This window comes from Xenopus laevis, chromosome 3L (genome assembly GCF_017654675.1).
Source record: "Xenopus laevis strain J_2021 chromosome 3L, Xenopus_laevis_v10.1, whole genome shotgun sequence".
NCBI classification, from domain to species: Eukaryota; Metazoa; Chordata; class Amphibia; order Anura; family Pipidae; genus Xenopus; species Xenopus laevis.
In genome coordinates this window covers 71,139,659-71,167,605 of record NC_054375.1, presented here as the reverse complement: position 1 = coordinate 71,167,605, position 27,947 = coordinate 71,139,659, and the positions used below count along the sequence as shown (strand labels likewise).

Here is a 27,947-nt window from a genome sequence, read left to right as displayed (position 1 = left end):
TGGTTGTGTCGGGGGTTTCGGGCAATTTCACAATGTTTTCTGAGCTTTGGGGTGAAAACAGTTTTCGGGGGAAAATTCATGAAAAAATCGTGAAAATCTGAGCTTTTCCCGCAAAGGTAATTTTCAGGAAAATGTAAAATTAAATAAGCATTAAAAACCCGAGTGGTTTAGATCGGAGTTTACAGTAGCCTATATTGAGATAAATTTGGACCTTGATAAATTTGCCCCCAAGTATGTTGTAGAGCAGTGATCCCCAACCAGTAGTTTGCGAGCAACATGTTGCTCACCAACCCCTTGGATGTTGCTCCCAGTAGCTTTAAAACAGATGCTTGTTTTTGAATTCCAGGCTTGGAGGCAAGTTTTGGTTGCATAAAAACCAGGTGTATTGTCAACTAGAGCCTCCTGTAGTCTGCCAGCCCACACAGGGGTCACCACATAGCCAATTACAGCCCTTAATTGGCGCCCTAAGACGTTTTTGCATTTCTGTGTTGCTCCCCAACTCTCTTTTACATGCATTAGATTGAATAAGAGACTGGAATATGAATAGGAGAGGGTCTAAATAGAAAAATGATCAATAACAAGTAGTAATAGCAATAAATTTGTAGCCTTAAAGAGCATTTGTTTTTAAGATGGGTTCAGTGACCCCTATTTGAAAGCAGGAAAAAGTCAGAAGAAAAAGGTAAATAATACAAAAACGAAAAAACCGAAGACCAACTGAAAAGTTGCTTTGAATTTGCAATTCTATAACATACGAAAAGTGAACTTAAAGGTGAACTAACCCTTTAAAAATCTAAAATTCGGAGCCTGCGAGAGAAACATGTTTTTTTTTAAACATAACTAAAATTTCATCTTTACTTTTAATAAATCTGAAGTACAGAAGCTATAAGCTATTCAGATGCAAAATGCCCTTTGCTTTTTTATAGAAATATAAAGTACAATCTATTATTCTGGACATATTTATCTAAGTGTGACTTTTTTATACATTATGTAATGGTATTTAGTTTGTAGAAACTAAATTAAATAGCTTTCATAGTTTACAATGAAACATGCAGCAGATGGTCAAATCATCACTAAAATTGAAATATGCCGTCTTGCAATTCAAAATCTAGAAGATTTGTTCTAGGCATAGTGGCAACTGTGTTTTATGCAACAAGAAAATTAACTGTGTGAATATACGTACCTCTGACATATCTTCTGTAACTACTGTGTACTTGCAAGGGACATTCTTACATTTTTTAGTAGAAATCGGTTTTGTGGTAGGGTCACAGTCATTTTCATTCACAGGCCTTTTGTTGCTGTCCACACATTTCACCCTTCTTCTGTATTCGTTGTGCTTGCATTCTGATGAACACTGTAATTAGTTCAGCATTCAGCTATGTTATATAGAGCATGATCCCACTGGTGTCTAATAAAAGGGCAGCCAAGTATGGAGGTTTACTTTGAAAGCAGCAAGTTAAGTTGCAGGTAAAACCAAGTCCCTTTGTAAAATGTATAATGAAGCAATAGAATTCTTAATGAATCAGATGAAATTGAGCATAGGACTGGCCAGATATGGGATGACTTTGACGTAGTTGGCCAGCTTAAATATATTGCAATATATGGACAAACAATCCCTGTTTTGTTTAAAGGGTAAGGCATTTTTAGTAGCAGTATGCACAAAATGTCGCTGTCTTAAATATATTGATAATGGGTTGAGTGCAGAGGACTCTTGTATTTGACTATATGTATTTTGTGGTCACAGCCTCATTGCACCCCCGCCTAATGGTTTTAAAAAATAGTGGTGAGCACAACTTTCCCTTGTTTGTTATAGTTTATACAGGAGCAGTGACCAGCTCCATGTTGTAGCTCCCACCCTTCCCAGCTATAGTCAGGTGATCCCACTGGTGTCTAATAAAAGGGCAGCCAAGTATGGAGGTTTACTTTGAAAGCAGCAAGTTAAGTTGCAGGTAAAACCAAGTCCCTTTGTAAAATGTATAATGAAGCAATAGAATTCTTAATGAATCAGATGAAATTGAGCATAGGACTGGCCAGATATGGGATGACTTTGACGTAGTTGGCCAGCTTAAATATATTGCAATATATGGACAAACAATCCCTGTTTTGTTTAAAGGGTAAGGCATTTTTTAGTAGCAGTATGCACAAAATGTCGCTGTCTTAAATATATTGATAATGGGTTGAGTGCAGAGGACTCTTGTATTTGACTATATGTATTTTGTGGTCACAGCCTCATTGCACCCCCGCCTAATGGTTTTAAAAAATAGTGGTGAGCACAACTTTCCCTTGTTTGTTATAGTTTATACAGGAGCAGTGACCAGCTCCATGTTGTAGCTCCCACCCTTCCCAGCTATAGTCAGGTGATCCCACTGGTGTCTAATAAAAGGGCAGCCAAGTATGGAGGTTTACTTTGAAAGCAGCAAGTTAAGTTGCAGGTAAAACCAAGTCCCTTTGTAAAATGTATAATGAAGCAATAGAATTCTTAATGAATCAGATGAAATTGAGCATAGGACTGGCCAGATATGGGATGACTTTGACGTAGTTGGCCAGCTTAAATATATTGCAATATATGGACAAACAATCCCTGTTTTGTTTAAAGGGTAAGGCATTTTTTAGTAGCAGTATGCACAAAATGTCGCTGTCTTAAATATATTGATAATGGGTTGAGTGCAGAGGACTCTTGTATTTGACTATATGTATTTTGTGGTCACAGCCTCATTGCACCCCCGCCTAATGGTTTTAAAAAATAGTGGTGAGCACAACTTTCCCTTGTTTGTTATAGTTTATACAGGAGCAGTGACCAGCTCCATGTTGTAGCTCCCACCCTTCCCAGCTATAGTCAGGTGATCCCACTGGTGTCTAATAAAAGGGCAGCCAAGTATGGAGGTTTACTTTGAAAGCAGCAAGTTAAGTTGCAGGTAAAACCAAGTCCCTTTGTAAAATGTATAATGAAGCAATAGAATTCTTAATGAATCAGATGAAATTGAGCATAGGACTGGCCAGATATGGGATGACTTTGACGTAGTTGGCCAGCTTAAATATATTGCAATATATGGACAAACAATCCCTGTTTTGTTTAAAGGGTAAGGCATTTTTTAGTAGCAGTATGCACAAAATGTCGCTGTCTTAAATATATTGATAATGGGTTGAGTGCAGAGGACTCTTGTATTTGACTATATGTATTTTGTGGTCACAGCCTCATTGCACCCCCGCCTAATGGTTTTAAAAAATAGTGGTGAGCACAACTTTCCCTTGTTTGTTATAGTTTATACAGGAGCAGTGACCAGCTCCATGTTGTAGCTCCCACCCTTCCCAGCTATAGTCAGGTGATCCCACTGGTGTCTAATAAAAGGGCAGCCAAGTATGGAGGTTTACTTTGAAAGCAGCAAGTTAAGTTGCAGGTAAAACCAAGTCCCTTTGTAAAATGTATAATGAAGCAATAGAATTCTTAATGAATCAGATGAAATTGAGCATAGGACTGGCCAGATATGGGATGACTTTGACGTAGTTGGCCAGCTTAAATATATTGCAATATATGGACAAACAATCCCTGTTTTGTTTAAAGGGTAAGGCATTTTTTAGTAGCAGTATGCACAAAATGTCGCTGTCTTAAATATATTGATAATGGGTTGAGTGCAGAGGACTCTTGTATTTGACTATATGTATTTTGTGGTCACAGCCTCATTGCACCCCCGCCTAATGGTTTTAAAAAATAGTGGTGAGCACAACTTTCCCTTGTTTGTTATAGTTTATACAGGAGCAGTGACCAGCTCCATGTTGTAGCTCCCACCCTTCCCAGCTATAGTCAGGTGATCCCACTGGTGTCTAATAAAAGGGCAGCCAAGTATGGAGGTTTACTTTGAAAGCAGCAAGTTAAGTTGCAGGTAAAACCAAGTCCTTTTGTAAAATGTATAATGAAGCAATAGAATTCTTAATGAATCAGATGAAATTGAGCATAGGACTGGCCAGATATGGGATGACTTTGACGTAGTTGGCCAGCTTAAATATATTGCAATATATGGACAAACAATCCCTGTTTTGTTTAAAGGGTAAGGCATTTTTTAGTAGCAGTATGCACAAAATGTCGCTGTCTTAAATATATTGATAATGGGTTGAGTGCAGAGGACTCTTGTATTTGACTATATGTATTTTGTGGTCACAGCCTCATTGCACCCCCGCCTAATGGTTTTAAAAAATAGTGGTGAGCACAACTTTCCCTTGTTTGATATAGAGCATGTACCATTGGGCAACTTATTACACAGTACAATTCAAGTTGCATGTTGTAAATTTAGCATACAGGTATGGGACCTATTATCCAGAATGCTTGGGACCTGGGGCTTTCCAGATAATGGATCTTTCTGTAATATAGATCTTCATACCTTAAGTCTACTAGAAAATCATTTAAACATAAAATAAACCCAATAGGTTGGTTTTGCTTCAAATAAGGATTAATTATATCTTAGGTATAAAGTACAGGTATGGGACCTGTTATCCAGAATGCTCGGGACCTGGGGTTTTCCGGATAACGGATCTTTCCGTAATTTGGGTCTGTACCTGTACCTGTACAATAAATATTTTGATTATACTGTATGTTTGTTACAGAATTTAAAAGGAAAACGTATTTACATTAGGTAAAACTTTCATAATGATACTGAAATGATTGAATATAACTTGCCACATGCACTTTCACATAACTTATTTGGAATTAAATAAATAAATAAATAAATAAATAAATATACACATAGAAATAGGGTTGTGGCTTGCAATGCTACCACGCCACATCAAATTTTGTGGGCAGTTTTCTAACCTCAGCACTAAAGTTCTATTTAAAATTTGCAGCCTAGGTGCTGGGTCTCCAAACAGAGCCCTCTTAAGTAAACTAAACTAAAGTGTAGGTCTTCCTGGATCTGTGTTTCCCACAATCTTTGGCCTCAACTTTATACAGAATGCACGCTAAAACCCAAAAATCTCTCATAGCAGCATATAATCCTATTTACAAATAAGACTTGCAATTACAAAATCAAAGGAATTAAGTAGAAGTGAGCCGAATTCAAAGGGTTTGTGCTAGTCCAGATCACATTCAGATAGATCTACCTGTATACTGTATACTGTATATAGATAGATAGATAGATAGATAGATAGATAGATAGATAGATAGATAGATACCCTGAACTTACATCAGGCCATTCATCTGCAAGCCAAAAATAATGCATACATTCAGACAGAAAACATTTTTTTTGACTGTCTGGACGCGTGATATAGTTGCAAAATTCTTCTTGAATTTTTCCTTGGCCTTTCAGTCTGCAGTACACCTCTCTTCGCTGAATGCCCATACCACAGGTTAGAGAACACTAAAAAAAATATATAAACATTTTAAAGCAAATGACAAAAAATATATGTTTTAACAGCGCACAGTTGGTTACATAAATTGTCTGGGACAGAAGGATAAGTGTACTATATTAGAACACATTCCATCTTAATATGTTTCAATGATTTGGGCACAGGGACTTACAACACAGTATAGCGAAATCCAGCTGTGCACCCCAAAATGATTAACAAGGAACTTTTTGTGCCCATCAAAAATTATGGGGGAAAGCAAAGCTCATGCAAGATTCTGAGTGAACCAATTAAATTTTGGATTTTTTTTCGAGAAACAGCATTTTGTGTACTTTAAGGACTGCTTATTTAACCAAATTTTGTATGAAATTTATAATGCATAGGATCAGTTCCTTAGCAATTATATGAGGACAGCACATTGTTCTTATTCTAAAAGCTAAAATCTGACTGATGGTGCTGACATGAGACTATGCTATTTCATAGTAATTTATAGTTAAGTATTTTCCCAAATTCCTAAATTATAGACTTCATGCATACCCAGTGTAATTCAATCAAGGTATGGGCACACATTTAAATCCTCCTACAGCTTATGCACTGAAACTTTTATTAGTGCCAGAGGTAGGCATCAGGGGCCCAATGAAGGTCTGTAGGATGCTGCAAGGGTTGCACACTGCATATGATATACATACTATAAACCTTGAAGGAGGGTCTCCAAATAAGTGATTGTTACTCACCACATTAAGGAAGTGGCCCAGGTGCAAAGCCCTAAGCTCTCAGCACGGAGAGTGGGCAAACCGAGAAATACAATGGAGCAAGCACTCAAACAAAGGTAATCTTCCACCAGGTTGTTAAAGCAAAGAAAAAATGATTTATTGTGTCCACAGTCTTATGCATTTCGTGTCACGAACACCTAGTCATAGGCTGTGACTTAGGGGCAGATTTATCAAGGATCAAATTTTTTCAATTTGGGTAAATGGGATCAACCTGCAAACTCGAATCGAATTCTCCAAAAAAAAACTTGATTTTCAGTTTGCCACCAAACAACTCCAAATTGATTCTAGGACGTTCCCCATAGGCTAAAACAGCAATTCGGCAGGTTTAAAGTGGCGAATACTCGAATTTGAATTCTTAAAGGGCCAGTACATGATAAATTTTGAAATTCAAATTCACATTATATTTAAAAACACAAATCAAATTTGAATTTTAAATTCACAATTCTAATTTTCACTTCAACTCTTGATAAATCTACTACTATTCTACTATTCGCCACTTTAAACCTGCTGAATTGCTGTTTTAGCCTTTGGGAATGCCCTGAAGTGAATCTGGAGTTGTTTGGTGGCATCCTGAAAATCGAATTATTTTCAAATAAAAAAACTTGAATCAGATTTGATTTGAGTTTGTGGGTCTATCCATGAATTGAAAAAAGAGAAAAAATAATAATCTTTTAAAAAAAATATTAGATTTTTTTACTTGAAAATCTAGTTTATGGGAGTTTTTATAAACTCCCATAAACTCTAAAGTCGACCCTTGATAATGATAAATCTGCCCCTAAGTGTTTGTTACACGAAATGCGTAAGGCTGTGGACACAATAAATCTTTTTTACTTTGCTTCAACAACCTGGTGGAAGATTGCCTTTCTTTGAGTGCCTGCTCTATTGTATTTTATGATATACATACTATCAATATTTCAGAACTCTTAAGCAAAGCAATCTAACCTTTGTTCTTTTATCAAAATGATTTTCTCCCTATATGCCCCTGCAAGACTGAGGGCCCATGCAAATGTCATCTTGCAGTACTGTAAAATGTACATTAATATAAAATAAACTCTGCCTCTTTATGAAGCTTTGTAGCATAGGAATTGTACTTTATAAATAAAGATTTTAAAAACAGTGACAAAATTATTTTGTTAATGCCTTGTTACTGTATGCTAGCTATAAAAGAAAAAAAGCAAAGCTTTTTACTTGCAAGATGCATTAGAAACCTAGGTAATAAGCACTACAAACCTCTGACCATTTCTTAGCCTTCCATGAGGGACACTTTCCCAGTTTGCAGTACTTCCGTACTCGAGGTTTTTTTAAATGCTGGCAGATATTATCATCCATTATATGTTTATCCTTGGAAACACAGTGCACATTTCGATATTTTACTCCTTTTCCACAACTAGCAGAGCACTAAAATTGGATGAAATGAAAAGATATTTATATCAAGCACACTATACGCTAGAGCAGAATGGGTTATGCACTATATACTTTAGGACTAATGAGCTTTAGGTATAAACATTGGTTTGTTTTGAAGGTTTAAAGTGATTAAAACACTAATAATGAAACACACTTTTCCCACATTTATGGCCATTTTATGTTAAAAATGCATTTAATGAACACTTGACCCTGAAATACATTTGCTTTGTAAAGGCTGGACTGGAGAATTCAAGCTAGAACAAAGGCTCAAGATGTGCCCACCTACTGTAATGGACCTTGGCCACCATTGGGCATTATACACAGAAGCAATGGTGGCCCAATACTAATTGGAATTACCAATAGATATGAACTTTTCTATCCATTATCCACCCTTGTAAGCTACCTACCTATATTATATTATATCATGGATCACTGCTAGAGTTTTTGACTTAAGGGATCAGATCTATACCACAATAATAGGTGCCCCAGACAAATTTCCATTTATCTGACATACTCTGATACCCATATAAGGAACACCTTATTTGTTATTGTATGTAAATTGTATGTTTTGTTGCATATATTCTTCTTCTGTTGTACAGCTATGCCACATATGTTGAAGCTTAATAATAATAATAATAATAATGATAATAATACAATTTACTTTGAAAACTACAACAATTGATCTCTTTAGCTCCCCGATGCAACACAGTGGGAAACATACCCCAGTCCCAACTTTTTTAAAGCATGTTGCTGGCATCAAATTCATAGTGAGCATATATTTTTCAGAAAACAATAAAATTTCTCAGTTCCAACATTTGATAAGTTGTCTTTGTACAGGTATGAGATCTGTTATCCACAATCCCGTTATGCAGAAAGCTATGAATTACGAGAAGGTCATCTCCCACAGACTCCATTTTAAAAAAAAAAATTCACGTTGTTAAAAATGATTTTCATTTGATCTGTAATAATAAACCAGTACTTTGTACTTTTCCAACTCCAAACCCAATCTTCTAAGTTTAATTAATGTTTAAATCATTTTCTATTAGGTATAAAGAGATCCAAATTACAGAGACCCCTTAACTGAAAAACCCCAGGTCCTGAACATTCTGGATAACAGGTCCCATACTTGTAGCATCAAGCCCTGTATTTCAAAGTTCCTAAATACACAGTAAATTACTTTGTCTTAGCTGGCTATGAACTCTCTTTCTCTTCAGATTCAGTAACCATCTACTTTCCACTAAACACATTCCAGATTAAACAAAGGTCTAACAATGGACAATACCATAAGTGTTAAAGTGAAAATAGATAATTGGAACTAAATATTCCAGGGCTGCATTTAAAGTCCTCTTATAAGGCATTGTAATTTTAGGGTCTTAAAGACATTTGATATAAATGTCTCAAAGGCACTTTGTATTAAAACAGCATTTTTGGCCATGTAGACTACTGCATGTCAGAAAATGTAGAAACATTAACATTATTATTATTTTTGTGTGACTGGATTCAGTGTGCTAGAATACAGACAAATTATACTGCTCCTCGGTAGTCAATGGGCGTTTTTTCTTGCGGCAACTTTTTTGTCTTGGTGAATTTTTCCAAGAGTTCAACGGTTTATTATTATTATTATTAACATGTATTTATATAGCGCCAACATATTGCATAGCACTGTAAAGTAAATGTGATTATACAACTAAATCACATGATTTAGCTAACTTCTCTCCTCCCAACCTTTTCCTTTGTCTATTCTCTATTTTATATATATATATATATATATATATATATATATATATATATATATATATATATATACTATGTAGCATCCACATCTTCTAGAAAAGACCTACCTTGATAGAGAAGAAGCCCCTATTATAGAAACATATTTGCTTTTCAGAAAAACGGTAACTCAAAGAAAATAATCCATCTGATTTTGTATCTGGTTCATTAATGTGGTTAATTAAGAAATACTGATATTGATGTTGATTAATATTGATTAGGACCGGGGCAATTATTCTCCCAAGAAGTTTATATATAGGTAAATGGCAATACGGCATAATACTTAAAGAGGTTAGTAGCAAAAATAACGTTAACAATAATAATGTTATTTTTCACACTATTTTTAACATCTAGAGCCTATTGTTTCACAAGAATCCACAGGAAAGCCTTCCATTAAAGCAAAACTTAGTAAGTTTATTAGAGCACAGTACAGCACAAATTTTTTTTCAGACCAACCTGGTCCTTCCTTCAGAATATAATTGCTGTGCTATGAACTAATATTTGACTGCACATCAATGGCAAAGCACTACTTACAGAGATTTAAACAAATAAGAAATATATTTATATTAATGTATATGCATTTGCTCTTCCTTATGGCATGACTCCAAATATATCAACTTTACTCATAATTATACTGTAGTACTTCTTTTTTTATTAATTTAAGTAAAAAGAAGAACGTCAAGTTCAACCTTTGGTTCTAAATGAAACCTGCTAGTTTTTCTAGTTGATCTATAGGAAAACTTACATACCAAAGGTAAAGGACAGGGGTTTTAATATCTTTAAACCCCAATCCCCGCAGCCCAGCATAGCCTCAATCCTCCAGCAGTCCAGCAATCTTAGTTTCTAGTTGGTAGAAGCTTCTATCTCTCCATCACACTGATATTAGTTGGGGCAAATAGTCCCAAGGTTTTATGGGCAGAATAAGGAGGAAGCAGGAAATTTGGCATAGGCAGGACAAGTACTAGTAAATAGGCTTGCAAATTTTCAAGCACAAGAAGGTTAAACAAGTTAGGTACAGGGAACTGTCAGGGCAGGCAAAAATGCTATATGCAAGGCTAGCAAATGTCCACAAGGTAACAAAGTGCCAAGGAGTTACCAAGGTTTGTGGTCAAAATCAAGAAAGCAGTAGGATAGGCAGAGATCAGGAGAAACAGGAATCTGGCCAACAGTCAAACCAACAACTTCAGAACAAAAGTGTACACACGGATTAGGAGAGGGCCAATGAACAGGCAACGACCATTGGCATCAGTGTGCTTTAAATATTGTTTGCAGGACACTTGCAGATACATGTATTTCTGACTGAACCTCACTCTGATCCGATACTATCCCTAAATTAGGTATGTGGAGTAAAAATGAGTTGGAGTACTGTTCACATCTGTAATCCAATAAAATCATGGCCCTGTAACCTCACCCAGACCAGTGTTGGAGTAGAGTAATAGGAAAAAAGGTTCAAAGGACGTGAGCTGGATATATATGATTTTTTTAAACTTCTTTTTTGTTTAGTTATGACACAACTCCTATCTTTGATAAGAATGTCTCACTATATAGCATTCGGACGAATATATCGTTTTTTTATTATTTGCTACAATATACATTTATATATAGTTTAAATTCTAAGTTCATCCCTATAGATTCATAATTTAAATGTTTTGACAGTAGAATGTTCTTGGCTTATAACATTACAAGTTTAAAACGTTCCAGATGTTGATTTAATACATTAGTCTAGAAGTCACAGAGCCAAGCTGGAAACAATTAATATTGTTCAAAGCTGCAATGTATCTATAGGAACAAGCATTCATCCAAGTAATGACTATTTTTCCCTAGGCTAATTCTTAAAGTCTTCATATTATTAATACAACTATTATTTAACCTTTCGGAAACACATTCAAGTCTGAACACTTGTGTAAATGCTCCTTTGAAACAGACAGTAGAAAAACAAAGCATAAAAATCACAAAATCCTAGTAGATATTTTCAGTTCATCATTATGTGCATTTGTGATGCTTCAGACCAAACATGGAACATGAATGAAACACACATGACAAGTCTTTTTCTTGATTCTATGGCGAACTGCTTTGTCTAAAATCATTCGAGCCACAGCTATAATATTCTGTCATCCTTCTTCCAACTCTCATTCCATTTTGCAATCTTTATTTTTTTTAACTAAGTTGTAATTGTTTGCTTTCCCTATACTATTAGCATTTATTAATTATATTTAGGGCTGTGTCCCATGGATTCCATTCCTAAAACCATTAAATAACAAGTAGGGTGTCTTGCACTCTACCTCCTATACTACAAACCACAAAAGTAAAGTCCCTAGTAAAACTCATATTGAAACATTGGTTTAATATTCATAATAGCATTTGAAAGATGAAATGATCTTTAAATTATGGGATATGAGCCCTCTTACACTGCATCACATGGAGTAACATGTAATGATTTTGTGCACTCAATTGGGTAGTTACCAACCAATACCCTTAAACTTATATAACACAAGTTAAGTGGTTTAGTAATTTGAGCATCACTTATACTTGTGAAGCAACCTACCAGATATTTACTTTCATTATTCAAACTTTACTAGATCAGTAAAATGAAAATAACTGTTGCTATTTGGGATTGATAAGACCATGTAGATGGACCTTAAAGGAGAACTAAACCCTAAAAACAATTGAGGCCATATTTTATATACTGAGCTTAATGCACCAGCCTAAAGGTTCAGCACCTCTATAACAGTAATAATCTAGGATTTCAGAATTGTCACATGAGTTTCCCATGTTACATTTTGCTAGGATGTAATTGACATGCACATGTCACATCTGAGAGACTGCTGAGGCTAGAGACTACTTAGCGGTTGTCCCAAATCATCAAGCAGAAAATAGGTTTGCCTGTGATGGAAGCTTTTGTGGGTCTATTTGTAAGCTCAGATAATAGACGGCAGCCCAAAGTATATGTTGTGAAAAGAAGATGGGGAACTAATGGGGCATCTTTGGAGGCACAGATCTAAAGGGTTGTAGTTGGGTTGGTATAAAAGCCCAATACATAATGTGCTACCCTACTTCTTTGCTAAACTTTAGTTCTCCTTTAAAATTAAGTGTCAAAGTTTAAAGCTTAAAGAAAACATTCAGAAGAATAATGAGGGTGGCTCACTTATCATTTAGTTACAGTCTGTGGTTAAGTTTTGTCTGAGAGCATATGGAAAACACTGACTTCAGGGAGTATTTTTTTCAAATAAAGACAGCCTTCCAGTCTGCATTTCAGCAGGCTGATGAATAAACCACAAATACTAAATTGATTTCCTGTCTACAAGCACATGGAGATAATTTATGTCTTTAAGCAGAGCATTGTAAAAACAAAAAAAAAAGGATATGGCTAGAAATGCTGTATTGTACTGTATATAGTGAATTTATTGTAGCAACCCAGAGCTTCCATAACTCTATAACAGTAATGGTCCATGCCTTCAAAATTATCCTCAGCAGCTCTCTCTTGAATCTTTTACAAGCTCAGTGTGCTCTGAGCTAAGTTTAGGGATTGTTGACAATGATCACAACTTTAGCAGAATGTGAGGTTATATCTGGCATAGCAGCTGACATTTCTGATTTAAGAATTAATGACTTCTGATACAGAATAAACTGGTTTCTATATTGACATATAGGGGCCCATTTACTTAGCTCTAGTGAAGGAATAGAATAAAAAAAAAACCGTAGAATTTCTAATGTTTTTTTTGTGCTACTCCGACCATCGAATTGGCTACTTCGACCTTCGACTTCGAATCGAACGATTCAAACTAAAAATCGTTCTTATATAAAAACTTTGACCCCCTACTTCGCCACCTAAAACCTACCGAACCTCAATGTTAGCCTATGGGGAAGGTCCCCATGGGCTTTCTAAGGTTTTTTGGTCGTAGAAAAATCGTTTGATCGATTGATTAAAATCCTTCGAATAGTTCGTTTTGATATTCGAAGTCGAAAGATTTACATTCGGCAGTCGAATATCGAGGGTTAATTAACCCTCGATATTCGACCCTATGTAAATCTGCCCCCTCATGTCATGTGCTGGAAATCAGCTGGAAAAAACTAGAAACCACTGGGGGTGTATTTGAAAGCATGGATCTCCACTGCTAAAGGACTGTGGTGGCCTTGGGCTGGTATAAAAAAGACTTGTATAATCTGCTAAGTATCCAAGCAGGTTAGTTGCTATTTACATATAATCCTTCACTTTTCGATTAATATGGTAGTTCCCAAAATGTGGGGCTGACCAACCGGGAGCTTCAAGCAGTGACAGGGGTGCCCACCCAAGGCCTGGGAGGCTAGGAATCAGAGAAAATAGCAATACTAAAGGATGAACCTTTAAAAGGACTTAAACTGAAAAAAGTTCTTGGAACAGGGTGCCAAGATTTAACCAACGTGAGGCTCTATTTTACCTTATTAAAACTGGTCACCTCTGATGCAAACAGAGATGATACAGTGCAAAAAAACTGAGACATAACATATATATTCCCACATTCACATATGCTATTCATTGGAGACAGAATATTAAAAAACGTTAAAGGTAAAAATGAAAAATCTCTCTTTATTTCTCTGAAGCTAATGCTAGTCCTCGATTAATGAATGTGCTTTACCTTTAAGAAATAAAAAGACACTTTGAATTAATGTCATAATTATTACCAAAATGTAAAGTATAGCATGTTATTTTCCTGATTCTCAATTATATAAACTAATAATATTTACAAGAAACACTGAAATCTAAAAAGGTTATCTTACTGTGAAAAACCATGTGAAGTTATTTGAATTATTTAATTCAAGGATATTAATGAACTGGAGTGTAGAGAGGCATGCAACTAAACTGACAAGAGGGATGGAAGATTTCAGTTATGAAGGTAGACTGTCAAGTTTGGGGTTGTTTTTTCTAGAGAAAGGCGCTTGCGAGGGGACAGGATTACTCATGTTGTGGAATGCCCGGCCAGTAGATGTGTAGCAGCTTGATAGGTGATGACTTTTTGGACCATAATATCCAAGGCTATAGTCATCTCAAGATCTTCAGTAAGTTTAACTATAGTTATGTATATTCATATCTAATATATGTGAATGTTTTGATATGTCTGTGTTTTTATATATATATATATATATATATATATATATATATATATATATATATATATATATATATATATATATATATATATATATATATATATATATATATATATATATATATATATATATATATATATATATATATATATATACTTGATACTTGATCAATAGGATAGAGCCGCACTCCAAAAGGTTTTGTGAATCAAATTGTATTTATTAGCATCGGTGCCCAACGTTTCGGCCCCTCTTGGAGCCTTTTTCAAGGATCTCTATATATATATATATATATATATATATATAATACACAAAAGCCATGAATATCTTGTAAATTATATCCTTATAAACGGTGAGTTCTGATGTCATCAGTTATAAACGGTGAGTAGTGATGTCATTTCTGTCACATGACTCACTGAAACATGTGTATTATAATAAATAAAGTACACCCAGTTCTAAAATATGAGGATATTAGAAGTGACCTCGGAGTTCCATGACTTGTATAAAAACACTCTGCCTTCGTGTTTTTATATGGTCATGAAACTTCTCGGTAACTTATAATATCCTTATATTTTACAAGAGGTGAGAACTGGGGTCATTTGGAAGGGTAAACCTTAATGGATATTTTTCTTTATTCAAGGAATAACCATGTAGCTGTGTTGAACAATTTGAAAGCTCTCACAATATAGTGGACTTGAAAAAGTCAGGCTGGAGTTTGCCAATTTTTTGTTTAGCATAGGTGATATGTGCACGCTTCAATGTTTCTGCATTAATGAAGGCATCTGTGTACACTATTTAAAATTCTGTTGTCTTGCTCTGACTTTCTAATCTGCATGAAAGTGCTTTTTGAAGGGTGCGCTTTTGTGCATGGTTGATGGTTCTGTGAAAAAGTCTTAAAGAATGTAGTGAGCTTTTTACTGCTAAGGTACAATCACATATTTAGAGTGTGAAAGTGCTAAATATGTTTCTTCTCTTCACCCACATTCTCTTAACCTTAAACAAAGGCAATATATTGCCCCTATTATAGTGCTTTGCAGAAAGGCGGCATCTATCACAATTTCTTCTGCATGGAGAGACGGAAACCCACCTAACACCCATGTAAAATACAACCCACATTTTGAAGTCACCACTGCCATTTATTATTGATTATAATCTTTTAAGTAACAAACATCATCATCATTGCATGATTCACATAACTGACCAGATGACTACAATATACTATATCAATATCCCACTGTTGCTGGCAAATACATCTTGAAACAGCATTGTAATAATATCAGCAATGCTGTGTATGACAGGTCTAAGGTAGACACCTACTTAAAGATAAATTGCTAGAAAATGGAAGCTGTACACTCCTTTAGCTAGCCCTGACCGCAATTATAAGAAAAATATTTTATTAGCTTTTTCCATTTAGGAATATTTTGACCTGCAAACTCACCATGGTGACAAGCTTGTTTCAAATTACAAGTGACAAAAACAAATACTGTATGCTCTGTCTGTTTTGGAAGACAAGTTCTTTAAATGAAAACTATACCCATGAACAATGTAGGTCTCTATAAAAATATATTGCATAAAACAGCTCATGTTCATGAAAATAAAAAATTTTCATACTATACCTACAATTCAGGGTGTACACAAACAAACCATACATGCTAGGCCACATGAACCAATTAACAGACAAAGTTCTGTCTTTTGTCTCCACACTTCTTCCTGTTACAGTTAGAGCTGCATTATTTCTGGTCAGGTGATATCTGAGGGAGCACACACACATGGTGGTTCTTGGTAAGAGATGTAAAAGTGGCAATATTTAGTTAAATAAATATTCTAGTTTGGTAAGATTCTTTAATATGCCACTTAGTATGATATAAACGATCTGTTGCTTAAGTATTCATTTTGGGGGTAACGTTTTCCTTTAAAGAAAAGATTTAAACAATCCAGATTTAGTAGTTTGGTTTTACAGTTCATCTACCATCATGTAAACCAAAAAGCCAGCCACCAAAGAATCAAGACCAAAGGGGACATTACTTACCATATCACAGCTGCAGCCCCCACATTTTTCTGCAGTCAGTTGCACAAAAAAAAAATCAAATTGACACTTGTTAACACTATTATTGTTACAGTCAAAATATATGCTTCTACTCCTGTTCAATATATTATACTTCTGTTCATTGTATTATATTAGCAAAACCAATTGAATATTTAAAATATGGCTTGGAGACCACTGGTCCCATATCAAGATCATGATAGTATGCTTTCTGGCTAGTAAATTAAAAGACGTATGAACACCCACTTGCTGACATTGTGCTGGAAAGTAGTATAAAATGTGTGAACTGCACAAGACTACCTGTTTGGGTAGTTTAACGTCAACGGGACTGAATGTCTCTTTTTATTTATCTTACTTTTTTGCAAACTTGCTGAATTTGTACAGGATCTGAAGGGTTATATGAATTGGACAGGTAGCAGTATGAGGTATTTGGTGTGTTTAAGATATTCATGCATCATTGCGGAATGTGTACACAGTTGGTAGGAAATATCAGCAGTTTATTAAAAAATGTTATTACTATACAAAATCCTGGAGTCTCTGGAGCAACCAAATATAACAGATATTATAATTGTAACATTGCTTAAGTCATCATCAGGTGCTTAATGGTAGGAAGTAAGGTTGTCCCACGGCCGGTATTTACCAGCCTATCCAGCAAAACACCTGCCAAGTCCGGGATTACAAATTTACAAATGTTGTTGGTGGTAAATTTGTAATACTCTTAAACTGAGCCCCAGGTCCACCTATGATCCATCGAAATATTTTTTCTTCCCCACTCCATTCCATAACCCGCTCTTCATCTATCCATGTACCAAAGTTCTACCCCCTTTATGTCACAGCCAGCCCCTTTTGTGCCTGTGTCCTGAAGAAGCAACAGGAAGATACTCTGTGTAGAAATGCAGTTAAAAACATACTATACTGTACCTAATTTTATATTATTAAGTAAAAGAATGACCAGGTAGTGGTTCCTGACTCATTTCAAGTCAAGTATTGAAGTATGTGTTTTATTCTTTTGTTATAACAAATGTTAATGTGCACATCAAAACACTGACCAGTATGGTAGTAAAAAAAAATAAAAATAATGACACGTACAATACAGTTTGATTTTTAATATTTTTTCACATAAAATTAATGAACACAGAAATTCTGACATTACATGTAAACTTAACGCAAAAGCAATGTTTACAAATGTGTTAGAGGACACAAAAAGCACTAACAATTACATTTAAGACACAACCCACATTGAATACAAACATTTTTTGGTTTAACAGTTATGTGTATTTATTACACAAAATATGTCATACTTGTATAAAAAATATATGGATGCTATATGTTTGTGAGGTATGGTGATGAATCCTTAGTTACTTATCTGCTGCGATACTGGCCATAACTGAACTATCTACATATATACACCTGGTCTTCCATCTACTCCATTTCTTTAAGGAAGCTTAATAAAGAGATTTCCCTCCATGCTTTCCCAAAGTACTTCTTTGTCTCCAGCTCGACACAAACTACATAAGCTTCAGACAACAATGAATATTTTCGGCTATCTATAAAACTGGTTAACGCATACCATATTATCAGTGAATAATGGCACTATAAACTCTTGCACAGGTAAAGACAAAATGTTTTGTAAACATTAAAAAGCACCAAACTTGAAAGGAATTTTTAAGATGCACAGTTTGATGGGACATGGATGCTTAATGAGTTTGTTCCACAATCAGTCATACTGTGAGCATTTAATTGAGAGCAAAACTTTTTGGCCCTTAGGGAACAATGTTGGTAATGTATAAAATTGAACCACCCCCCTGCGGAAAATGTAAAGGTAAAAAGCCAAGAGGAGCATGTCACCATGTCTATACTGCAGACTTTCTTTGAAACATGTTAATCTGATCATTTTTCGTGGAAAATGAAAGGAAAACTTAACCATTGTGTTGCTAAATACAGTGGTTCTATATAAAAAATAAATTTCCGTGAGCAGTATTAAACAAATAAAATGTACAGCAATGAAACTTTAATTTAAGTAAACATGTATGAGGATCCCCTGCCCTCTCATAAACCAGGGAGGAGGGTGAATCCAAGTGATCTGTTCCATCTTCTTCAACCAATTGAACAATGCTAAAATTGATTCCCAGAACTCCCTGGATGTCCAATGGAAACACTGAATGCCAATTAAAGTCCAAAAAAGAATTCTGTCTAGAAAGAATCTACAAACGGGTTCCTGTACTAACCAAAATCTGACACAAGGAAGAGTTCACCCTTGGACCAGTGGTAAAAAGCTACCTGTGACAAAATTTAGAGGCTCAGATCTTCCCTGTCATGGATTGACTGTACCTCTAGTGGTATAGCAATCCTATGGTGCGGATAAATTATAGTATTTTCTAAAGATTATCACCTTATATTATATATGCCCTTAGAAAAACATAAACTATACAGGTGAAACTATTCCCTTCAACATTGCAGGTCTGTATAAAAATGTATCACATAAAACAGTCAATATGTAAAACACTGTTTTATCTAAATAAAGCATTTTCATAAAAATATACTTTTCTACTAGCACCATTGGATAATTCCAAAAAGAAAAACTTACATTTTAAGTACTAAATGCCACCCCCGGCTCAAACGGTTTATTCTCCTCACACAAACCAAGGGCATGAATACATGCTAAGTTACATCAGCCAATGAATGAACATATCATTACTCCATACTTCTTCCTGTTACAGTCAGCATTATTTCCTATCGGGTTATTTATGTGAGCAGGGCAGTATTTACTGAAAATATGCCAGGTTGGTGAGATTCTTTAAAAGGTCACTTATGATATAAATTATCTGTTGGCTAGGTATTCATTCTGCATATATAGTTTTCAAAAAGTAAAAAAGTATTCAAAAGTTTTAAAATGATTATGCTGTACATATTTTTCCCATAGTTTCATTAGAGGTGCAAAGTTACCCCTTCCATCAAACTATTTTGTACAAAGAGCAACCAAATATATTAAAAATGAGAAATAATGTATCACAGTCAATCACATAAAATGCCACAATTTAACATTTGTGTAAATACCAATTACTTTTAGAAAACAGTTGTAAAATAATTTTGTTGGATCCACTTTTTCTGCTTGCACTGGGGTAGTGTATTTCTTTGCACTTAGATAGAGTACAGAGTTACTATTATTTAGGTTGTTTAAAAATATAAATCAAAAATTGATATTATACATAATTTATAGCAGCAATAGTAGGAATACAGTAGGATCAATCTATGTAACAACTTTTGAAATGTATTAATTAGCTTAATTTATTTGCTCTAAATCTTTAGGAAACCATATCCATGGTTAATATTGACCAATATCAATAAATACAGTTATTTAAAAAGGAAAACCATAAGAATGCATTTTGAAAACCTCAGACTTGTTGCTATTATGAAGTACTCAGTTACTCTTCAGAATTTAAATCTTAAAGTGAACAGTTTCATAAAACATACTCATGAGAAAAACTGAATCTTAAAGTGGTACTTCATCTTCATTATTATATTTTCTGTAGGCAATTGCCAAATGTGTGTGTATTTCTAAAATTATTTACATTTCTAGTACAGCTCTAAGATGTGGAATTTTACCAGCGTTATTACTTTAGCAGCCAGCCAGTTTGCAAATTATAATTGAAACAGAAATATCTTTCAAATGTTACATAGAATAGTCGGAATGCAGATAAAACTGAATTGCTAGTAAAAAAAAAAAGTCTTCTTAAAACATTTGTTGTGATTTCTTTTAGTAAACCCAGAAATAGAATGAAAGAAAATGTAATGTTCTAGTAAACAGTACAATCAGGGAACAGCAAAAGACTGGCAAGTACTAATTTCAATACAGTGTCGGACTGGCCCGGCGGGACACCGGGAAAATACCCGGTGGGCCCCGACCCTTAATGGGCCCCCGCCGGGCCAGACACATCTCCAGATATCGTTAAAAAAGTTTTCCTCCCGCAGCGCCGATCAGCGCAGCGCCTTCTGCGCATGCGCCAGGCGCCTTCACGCTGGTGCGCCAAGCGGCGCCTTTGTGTGCGCGCACTCGGCGCGTCGCAGTAGGGGGCGGGGGGGGGGGTGGTCGGAAGGGGCCCTGGACAGTAGTCCCGGTGGGCCCCGGGCCCCCCAGTCCGACCCTGTTTCAATAGCAAATACAACTATCACTGGCCATGTGTAATATGGGGTATAATTATTATGCTGTCTAAAACAAAACTCGCCAAAAAACTGTGTAAAAAGCTGTGTAAAATGGTGAATTTATCAAGGTGTGTTGTGTTTTACAACATGCAAACGCCAGATTTTCCATCGTTAATTTGTGGAAGTCACTCTAAGAAAAAAAACATCTAAAAAATGTAAGCCGTTTTTTACATGGTGAAGTCTAGTGATGTGTGGTGAATTATCCAGCAGTTTTTAAACCACATACATCTGCCCCTAAATGTATATTTTAAAGTGGCATATTTGGGTTATGTATTTGGGTTTACAAGCTCTGTAAACATCCAAAAGTAATTTCACTTGCAAAAAATATACTAGTCATACTGTTGCATTAAACCCACCAAATATTTTCCTATATACTTTAATGCACTAAAACCTACCGCACAATATTAACCAGTTTATACTTTCACAGCATGATCAACCATTCTACCTTTTTACTGTATCATAATTGTCAGTCATTAATAGAAACTTCAAAAGTGTAAACAGAAAAGGCATGCAATTTTGGGGTAATGCTGCATGCTTACAATAATAACAATGAACAGTTCCATTAAATATGCACAGTAATTATAAATATCTTTTTTTCTAATAAGGTGCTGTGTTTGCAGGAATATACCCTGATTTTGCATGCTAAAATATAAAAGTATACTCCACCGTGACAACACGCTTTTCAGACATCTTTACATTTAGAAGTGCATATTTCGCTATCTGCGCCGTTAAAATAAATACCACTATATAATTTACTCATAAAAGTGCACTTTCCCCAGTCTATATCTTTATAAAAAATAAATTAAAATAGTTTTATAATTTTTTAACAGTACTTTCTAACAAATCTAATAGTTCATAAAAAAATCACAGTATGATTCTGTTGATTTATAGCATAGCCCATCTTTCCATTGCAACTTTTATTAGTACAGGGGTAGAATTTTTAATTATTTAGAATTCTAGGGACCCGGGTTTTGTGGGAGATTTTTTTTTTTTGCAATATAGAACACCATGCCTAAAATGTGCTAACACACATTTAAATTTTAATATTTTAGACCGGTAAATAGATAAATAGCACCCAATACATGGGGTTTATAATGGTTATCGCTTATTGTACAAGACATTGCTTTATTGCAGAAGAAAAGATCCCATAATTGTTCCTTCTTCCTGTATACCTGAGAACTCTGGAATCTCCTGAAAAATTCCCTGCTATATTTATGAACTTATACCATCCATTTCACTGGGACTGGATGTCTTCCTACACATTATAATTTTCTGGTCATTCATTCTACTTAGTTTTGCTTCATTGGCTAGCACCTTCTTTAACCCATTGCTTGTGCAATTACTAGTTGGCCATGCCTCCAACAGGTACATATACATTTCTCACTCAACAGCACCTCTTTTCACTCCTCTAAATATTCCCAGGCATTATTATTGTGCCTATGTAAGATATTAATAACATGTACTAGGCTTTATCATCTCCACCTTGTGTGCAGCAGTAGACAAATAAAAACTCCCTTGATTCCACAAATGCATACTATTTAAAAATATTAATGTGCTAAATATTTATGATTTGGATGAAAATTACAGTATGTTAGAAATATATTCTAACCATATTCACTGGCAAGTATGCACATATTATCCACAAGAAAAGAGGTAAGTATTATCATACCGATTTCCATGGTCCTGGATGCCAAAAAGCATCTGCAGGGCATGCATGATTATTACACTGAGCCATATTTGGTGGTTTATCTAGGATTTCACAGTTCTGATCATCCAAAACTTGCCCACTTGCCAGCTGGCATACCACTAGCCTTGTTTTCATTCCACCTCCACATGTTTGTGTGCACTACAAAGGAAGGACAACACATAAATACATTATAGACATATAGGTTACACTGGTTAGAATGGAAAGATGAATGCAGTTTGAAAATTATACCCTAAATATATTATTTTGGTTCAAAGAACTGTTTAGAAAGAAACTGCTCTTAAACAGAATGAAAAGCTTGTGAAAGCTGCTAATGATTTAAAAACAGAAGATCTATAATTTTAGCTTTCTTTTAATAAATTGCATTTTACGACAGCTCCCTTCAACCATTATTGCTTACTATAATGGTTCTATATGTACGTGGGAAACTGTTAATGAAAGGAGGACATGCTGGAGTGAAACATTACTGGGGAGGGGGATTTGAGCACTCAGAAATGCTACAAATTCCTCTTCCTAAAGAAAATATATACAGGGAAACAGTGGTGTAATATAGAGTAAACAGACCCTGCTGTCTGGGCCCCCCTTTTTCCCAGGGCCCCCTACGACCGTGAGGTTTGCTTTCTCTATAGTTACACCACTGTTTCCTTGTAGTACCAGTTCATACTCTGTTCCACCACTGGCAATGAAAGCTTTTTCATGATCTCCTGACTCCACAAATCAGCCCCCCCACACGCATACATCTTATATCCTTTATTCCAGCTCTCTGAATCATTGCCTCGTGTTCACCCCTTTTTCCCACCAAAGCAGTGCAAAATGTCATCACAAAACTGCAATTCATCATTTGGTATTTACCCCAACAATATTAACTTTATCACTCCCAAACATTTAATCTTCTGCCTTCTTCCACAAGTCACTCTCATATTACATTTTCCAGACATTGCCTCCTCCTTTTCCTGAGAAGTGCAGTTAAAGGAATTGTTCAGTGTAAAAATAAAAACTGGCTAAATAAATAGGCTGTGCAATATAAAAAATGTTTCTAATATAGTTAGTTAGCCAAAAATGTAATGTATAAAGACTGGAGTGATTTCATGTATAACAAGTCAGTCAGAGCACTACTTCCTGCTTTTCAGCTCTCTTGGTTTACACTGACTGGTTGCCCTGGCTACCAGACAGTAACCAATCAGAGACTTGAGGGGGGGCCACATGGGTCATTTCTGTTGCTTTTGAATCTGAGCTGAATGCTGAGGATCAATTGCAAACTCACTGAACAGAAATGTACCATGTGGCCCCCCTTCAAGTCGTTGACTAACTCAGAGTTATAGAGCTGAAAAGCAGGAAGTTGAATTCTGGCTGTTTTATTAGACATCCAGTCACTCCAGCCTTTATATATTACATTTTTGGCTAACTAACTATATTAGAAACATTTTTTATTTTCCACAGCTTATCTATTTACCCAGTTTTTATTTTCACACTGAACTATTCCTTTAATAGTGAAACCCATTTAATCACCCAGCCTGCAATTTGTGTTCTGTCCACGTTTTTGTTCCAATTTCAGCATCCTCTGTTCTCCTTCAACACCTTCCTCCATACACACTTCTTCCTCCCTAATAAGTGTATCTTAATGTTTCTCCTATTAAAGACCAAACACCATTGTTGAATACTCTCCTCTCATTCACAGTGCACTCCCTTGCTTCCAACTAATGTGCTCTTTTATCAGACGAGCAATATATCATAATTACAGATATCTTATTACAGATATGACTGATTTTGGGAGCCAAAACACTCCATGACATGTTTAGTTCCATACTTAATGCAAGTGTTTTTATCATTTCTTACTTCTCCCCAGGTTCCATGGCTCCAGTGAGGGCAGGGTCCAGAGTCACAGTGTCTTGATTCAATGGGTTTAGAGGCTTCATCGCATAGACTGCTACTTCTCCCTTCTTCATCTTGACACACCACCATCCTTTGCTCAAATCCCCCTGCACATGTGCTGGAACACTAACAAACAGAAATACTGTCTTCAACCAAATACATTTAAAACAAAACTGTCAGGTCTGATTCAATGAAAGCTGCCATTGAAGAACTGGAGAAAGATAGTAATTTCATATTTCTTATTAATGGGCTTGTTTGTATACTTTTGTATATATAAATTTTCATTTATTTCATGCTGCTCAAACATTAAGGGGGTTATTTATCAAAGGTTGAGTTTGTGAGGTTTTTAATACTTCGAATAAGCTCACAACTCGAATGGTTTCTTATTTATGAAAAAACTGGAATTTAATAAACCAGAATACTCAAATTTATCACTTTTTCGGAACAATAAAACTTAAATCGCTCGAATTTATTGAGTTTTCGAGCACAAACCACCGAAAAAAACCTGAATATTATGAAGGCTACAAACATCTTCAAATGGTTGAAGGGACCTCTGACACTGACTTCTACATGACCTTGACAGGTTTTAGCTGGAGTATTTTCGGATTTGAGCTATTTACAGCTTCGGAGTGTAATAAATCTCGAGGTTTTTTTTAACACAAAAATTCTAGTTTTTACTAAAAACTATCCTCAAAAACTAGATTTTTAGGAAAATAACAACTCAACCTTTCATAAATAACCCCCTAAGGCTATTTTGAGAAGATGTATAGGGACAAAAGCTATTGGGGGTGACAACTTAAGGTAGGCTAATTTGTAAGAAAGTAGTTGGGGAGAGAACACTATTTAAGAAAAAGCATTTATTTTTCAGCAGGAAGTAGGGAGGACAGTAGGGAGTTGGAGATTTAATTTGTGACTTTCTAAGCTCAGAAGGTAACAAACATAAAAATATATCACATGCACACACCCTTACATACCACACCATACCACAACAAAACTATCTATTACGTTGAACCGCAAGAGACAACTTGTATGGCTTTCTATATAAAGAGAGGCTTAAAAGTTTGCTTACTGCTCCCCATGGTCCAGTCCTCCACTGGTTCTCTCGAGGAAGATTATTTCTGTGGTTTATACTGCCAGATGTGTCATGCTCCCTATTAATATGAGGATTTTCAGAGTGAGTGTTTCTTACTGGATAGCCATTATTATATGGGTAATGAATGTACTTGTTGCATGGCACCATAATGCACTCTTGATCTGCAGCTGGTTGGATATCAGGATCACAGTTGCTATCCTCAGTCCTTCCATGATAATTTGTACAAATAACTTGTCGCATTAACTTTCCCTTTCCACAAGTAACAGAGCACTGGTGAAAAAAAATATGTACACATACTTTGTAGATGTTTGTCCAGGGTAAATTGTTTTCTTTTAAATCTCAAGATAAAATAAATATATTTACATACAGGCGTCCAGCCTCCTGACTGCCATTCTCCACAAGGTGTAAAACATGGTGTAACTTCTGCTGGTCGTGGAAAATGGGCGCAAAACAGTTCTTCAGCAACTCCACCAAACGCATCCCTACAACTCACATATCGAGCACGATTACCCCTCCCACAAGAAGCTGAACACTGAAAATAAAATATTTAATAATTTAAGTTAATTCAAATACTATAATGTTGGTGATATTAAATCATCTACAGTATATTTTCAGCTCTGGCAACTTTTCAAGAATCTCTTTGCCATTTTGTTTTTGCTTCTGGGAGCTGACACACTCTATGACACACATATTTAGTGGCCCATTCACTAAGTTCGAGTGACGGAATAGAAGAAAAAAAACTTCGAATTTTGAAGTGTTTTTTTGGCTGCTTCGACCATCGAATGGGCTACTTCGACCTTCGACTACGACTTCGATTCGAACGATTCGAAGTAAAAATCGTTCCACTATTCGACCATTCGATAGTCGAAGTACTGTTTCTTTAAGAAAAAACTTTGACCCCCTAGTTTGCCACCTAAAAGCTACCGAAGTCCATGTTAGCCTATGGGGAAGGATAATCGAAGGATAATCCTTCGATCGATGGATTAAAATCCTTAAAATCGTTTGATTCGAGGATTTAATTGAATTGCGCAAAATCCTTCGACTTCGATATTCGAAGTCGGAGGATTTTAATTCGCCAGACGAATATCCAGGGTTAATTAACCTTGGATATTTGACCCTTAATACATCTGCCCCTTAGCTTCATGTGTAATGCAGTGTTTTTACTCAAAATCCTCTAATCTATAACCTGAAAGTAAATACCCTACTACTCCCTAAAATTATATTTTATTACTAAGGAAATAAAAAAGCATGCCACTTACAGGAGTCCATGACCCAAATCTCCACTGTATATGTTGTGGCCTCTGGTCTGCAGGTGGTGAAGTGATTGAGATTTTGGGGCAAGAAGGATTTTCACAGTCCTATACAAAAGAAACAGAGTAATGTATATTTTTAAAGAGAGCTCCACTTCAAGTGGAAGACTTCATGAACTAAGGGCAGGACTCGAAGAAACAACATCATAACAATGGTGTATTACAAAGAGGAAAGAGGCCTTTATTTCTTGCCAAACCAAAAGTAAAACCCATTTTCTATACAAAAAAAAAATGACCTGCTATTGGGAAACCAGTAATCCAAAAGCTCCAAAATAAAGCATTTTCATTTCCACAATAATGAAATGAGCCATTACCCTTAGTTATGATATATATATTCAGTATTTGATTATGTAGCAGTTATTCTGAAAATTAAAATGGTATTTTGTTATTAAGTGGTACATTATACTACTCAAGATTGATTATCAGCATTGTCAATGACAAAATGATTTTTTTTTTAGTTTAGAAATTAGGGATGTGTTAAATAAAAATAAAATCCCTACCTGGGTGTCCGTAGGACGAGAAGCAGCATTACACTCATGTTCATCCAGTATTTCTACATAGGCACCAGTGACACATGTTACTCTGCGCATTTGAAAACCATGTCCACAGGTAACAGCACACTGTTAAATATAAAAATGTGTTTTATATTTTCTGCATTAAAACAGAGTATGCATCTACACAATGCACAGAGGTAATTTTAGAGGTTGCATTTTCTTTTGGTGATTCAAAACTGTATAGGGGAACAGAGCTAAAACTCATGAGAGTTCAATCATGAACACATAGTTGCATAATTGCTTACAGTGCGTTAAAGGGGTTATTTACCTTCCAAACAGTTTTATTTTCAGATCATACACAAGAAATAGATGAGGCCATTTACAATGACCCATGGGGTGGGTAAAGTGCAAAAAAAAAACCTGTAGACTGTGCCCTTAAAGCGTACCTGTCACCCAGACATAACAAGTTGTATAATAAAAGTCTTTTCCAAATTAGACACAAAAACCAAATTCTTTTTTTCACTAAAACATCCATACTTGTAATAAATGAATTTAAAGATTTCAACTGTCATATATTGCCTGCCTGAAATTACTTTCACTTTCCATTCTTCATTTCCTAAATGTTGCCTCCCCCCCTCCCTGTTCACAATCTATAAAAAGGTATGGGCATCAGGTCCCCCATTCTGGTGCATAAACAATATTTTGAGGTGTTACAATGCTTGTCTTAATAACAGTGTCAACAAAATGGCTGTTGACTACTTGCTGAGGTGGTGAATTACAAGGCTGACTGCAACCAATATTTAATTAATTTATATAGTGTAAGTAAAGTTTATTTAGATATGAATTTAGAATTATTTTGTAGC

The 27,947-nt window shown here is 35.4% G+C and overlaps 1 protein-coding gene across 1 annotated transcript in view; it reads right to left on the bottom strand.

Moving 5' to 3' along the window:
- Nucleotides 1-27,947, bottom strand: part of LOC108710260 (A disintegrin and metalloproteinase with thrombospondin motifs 20) — a 99,906-nt gene that overhangs the window by 16,161 nt on the left and 55,798 nt on the right. Inside the window, exons 23-31 of the mRNA XM_041586391.1 lie at nt 27,091-27,210; nt 26,540-26,638; nt 25,648-25,812; nt 25,257-25,550; nt 24,152-24,313; nt 22,280-22,456; nt 7,335-7,502; nt 5,172-5,345; nt 1,181-1,351 (exon numbers count right to left, since the gene is read on the bottom strand). Of these exons, the coding sequence (XP_041442325.1) occupies nt 1,181-1,351; nt 5,172-5,345; nt 7,335-7,502; nt 22,280-22,456; nt 24,152-24,313; nt 25,257-25,550; nt 25,648-25,812; nt 26,540-26,638; nt 27,091-27,210 (1,530 nt within the window). The remainder of the gene's footprint in view (nt 1-1,180; nt 1,352-5,171; nt 5,346-7,334; nt 7,503-22,279; nt 22,457-24,151; nt 24,314-25,256; nt 25,551-25,647; nt 25,813-26,539; nt 26,639-27,090; nt 27,211-27,947) is intronic.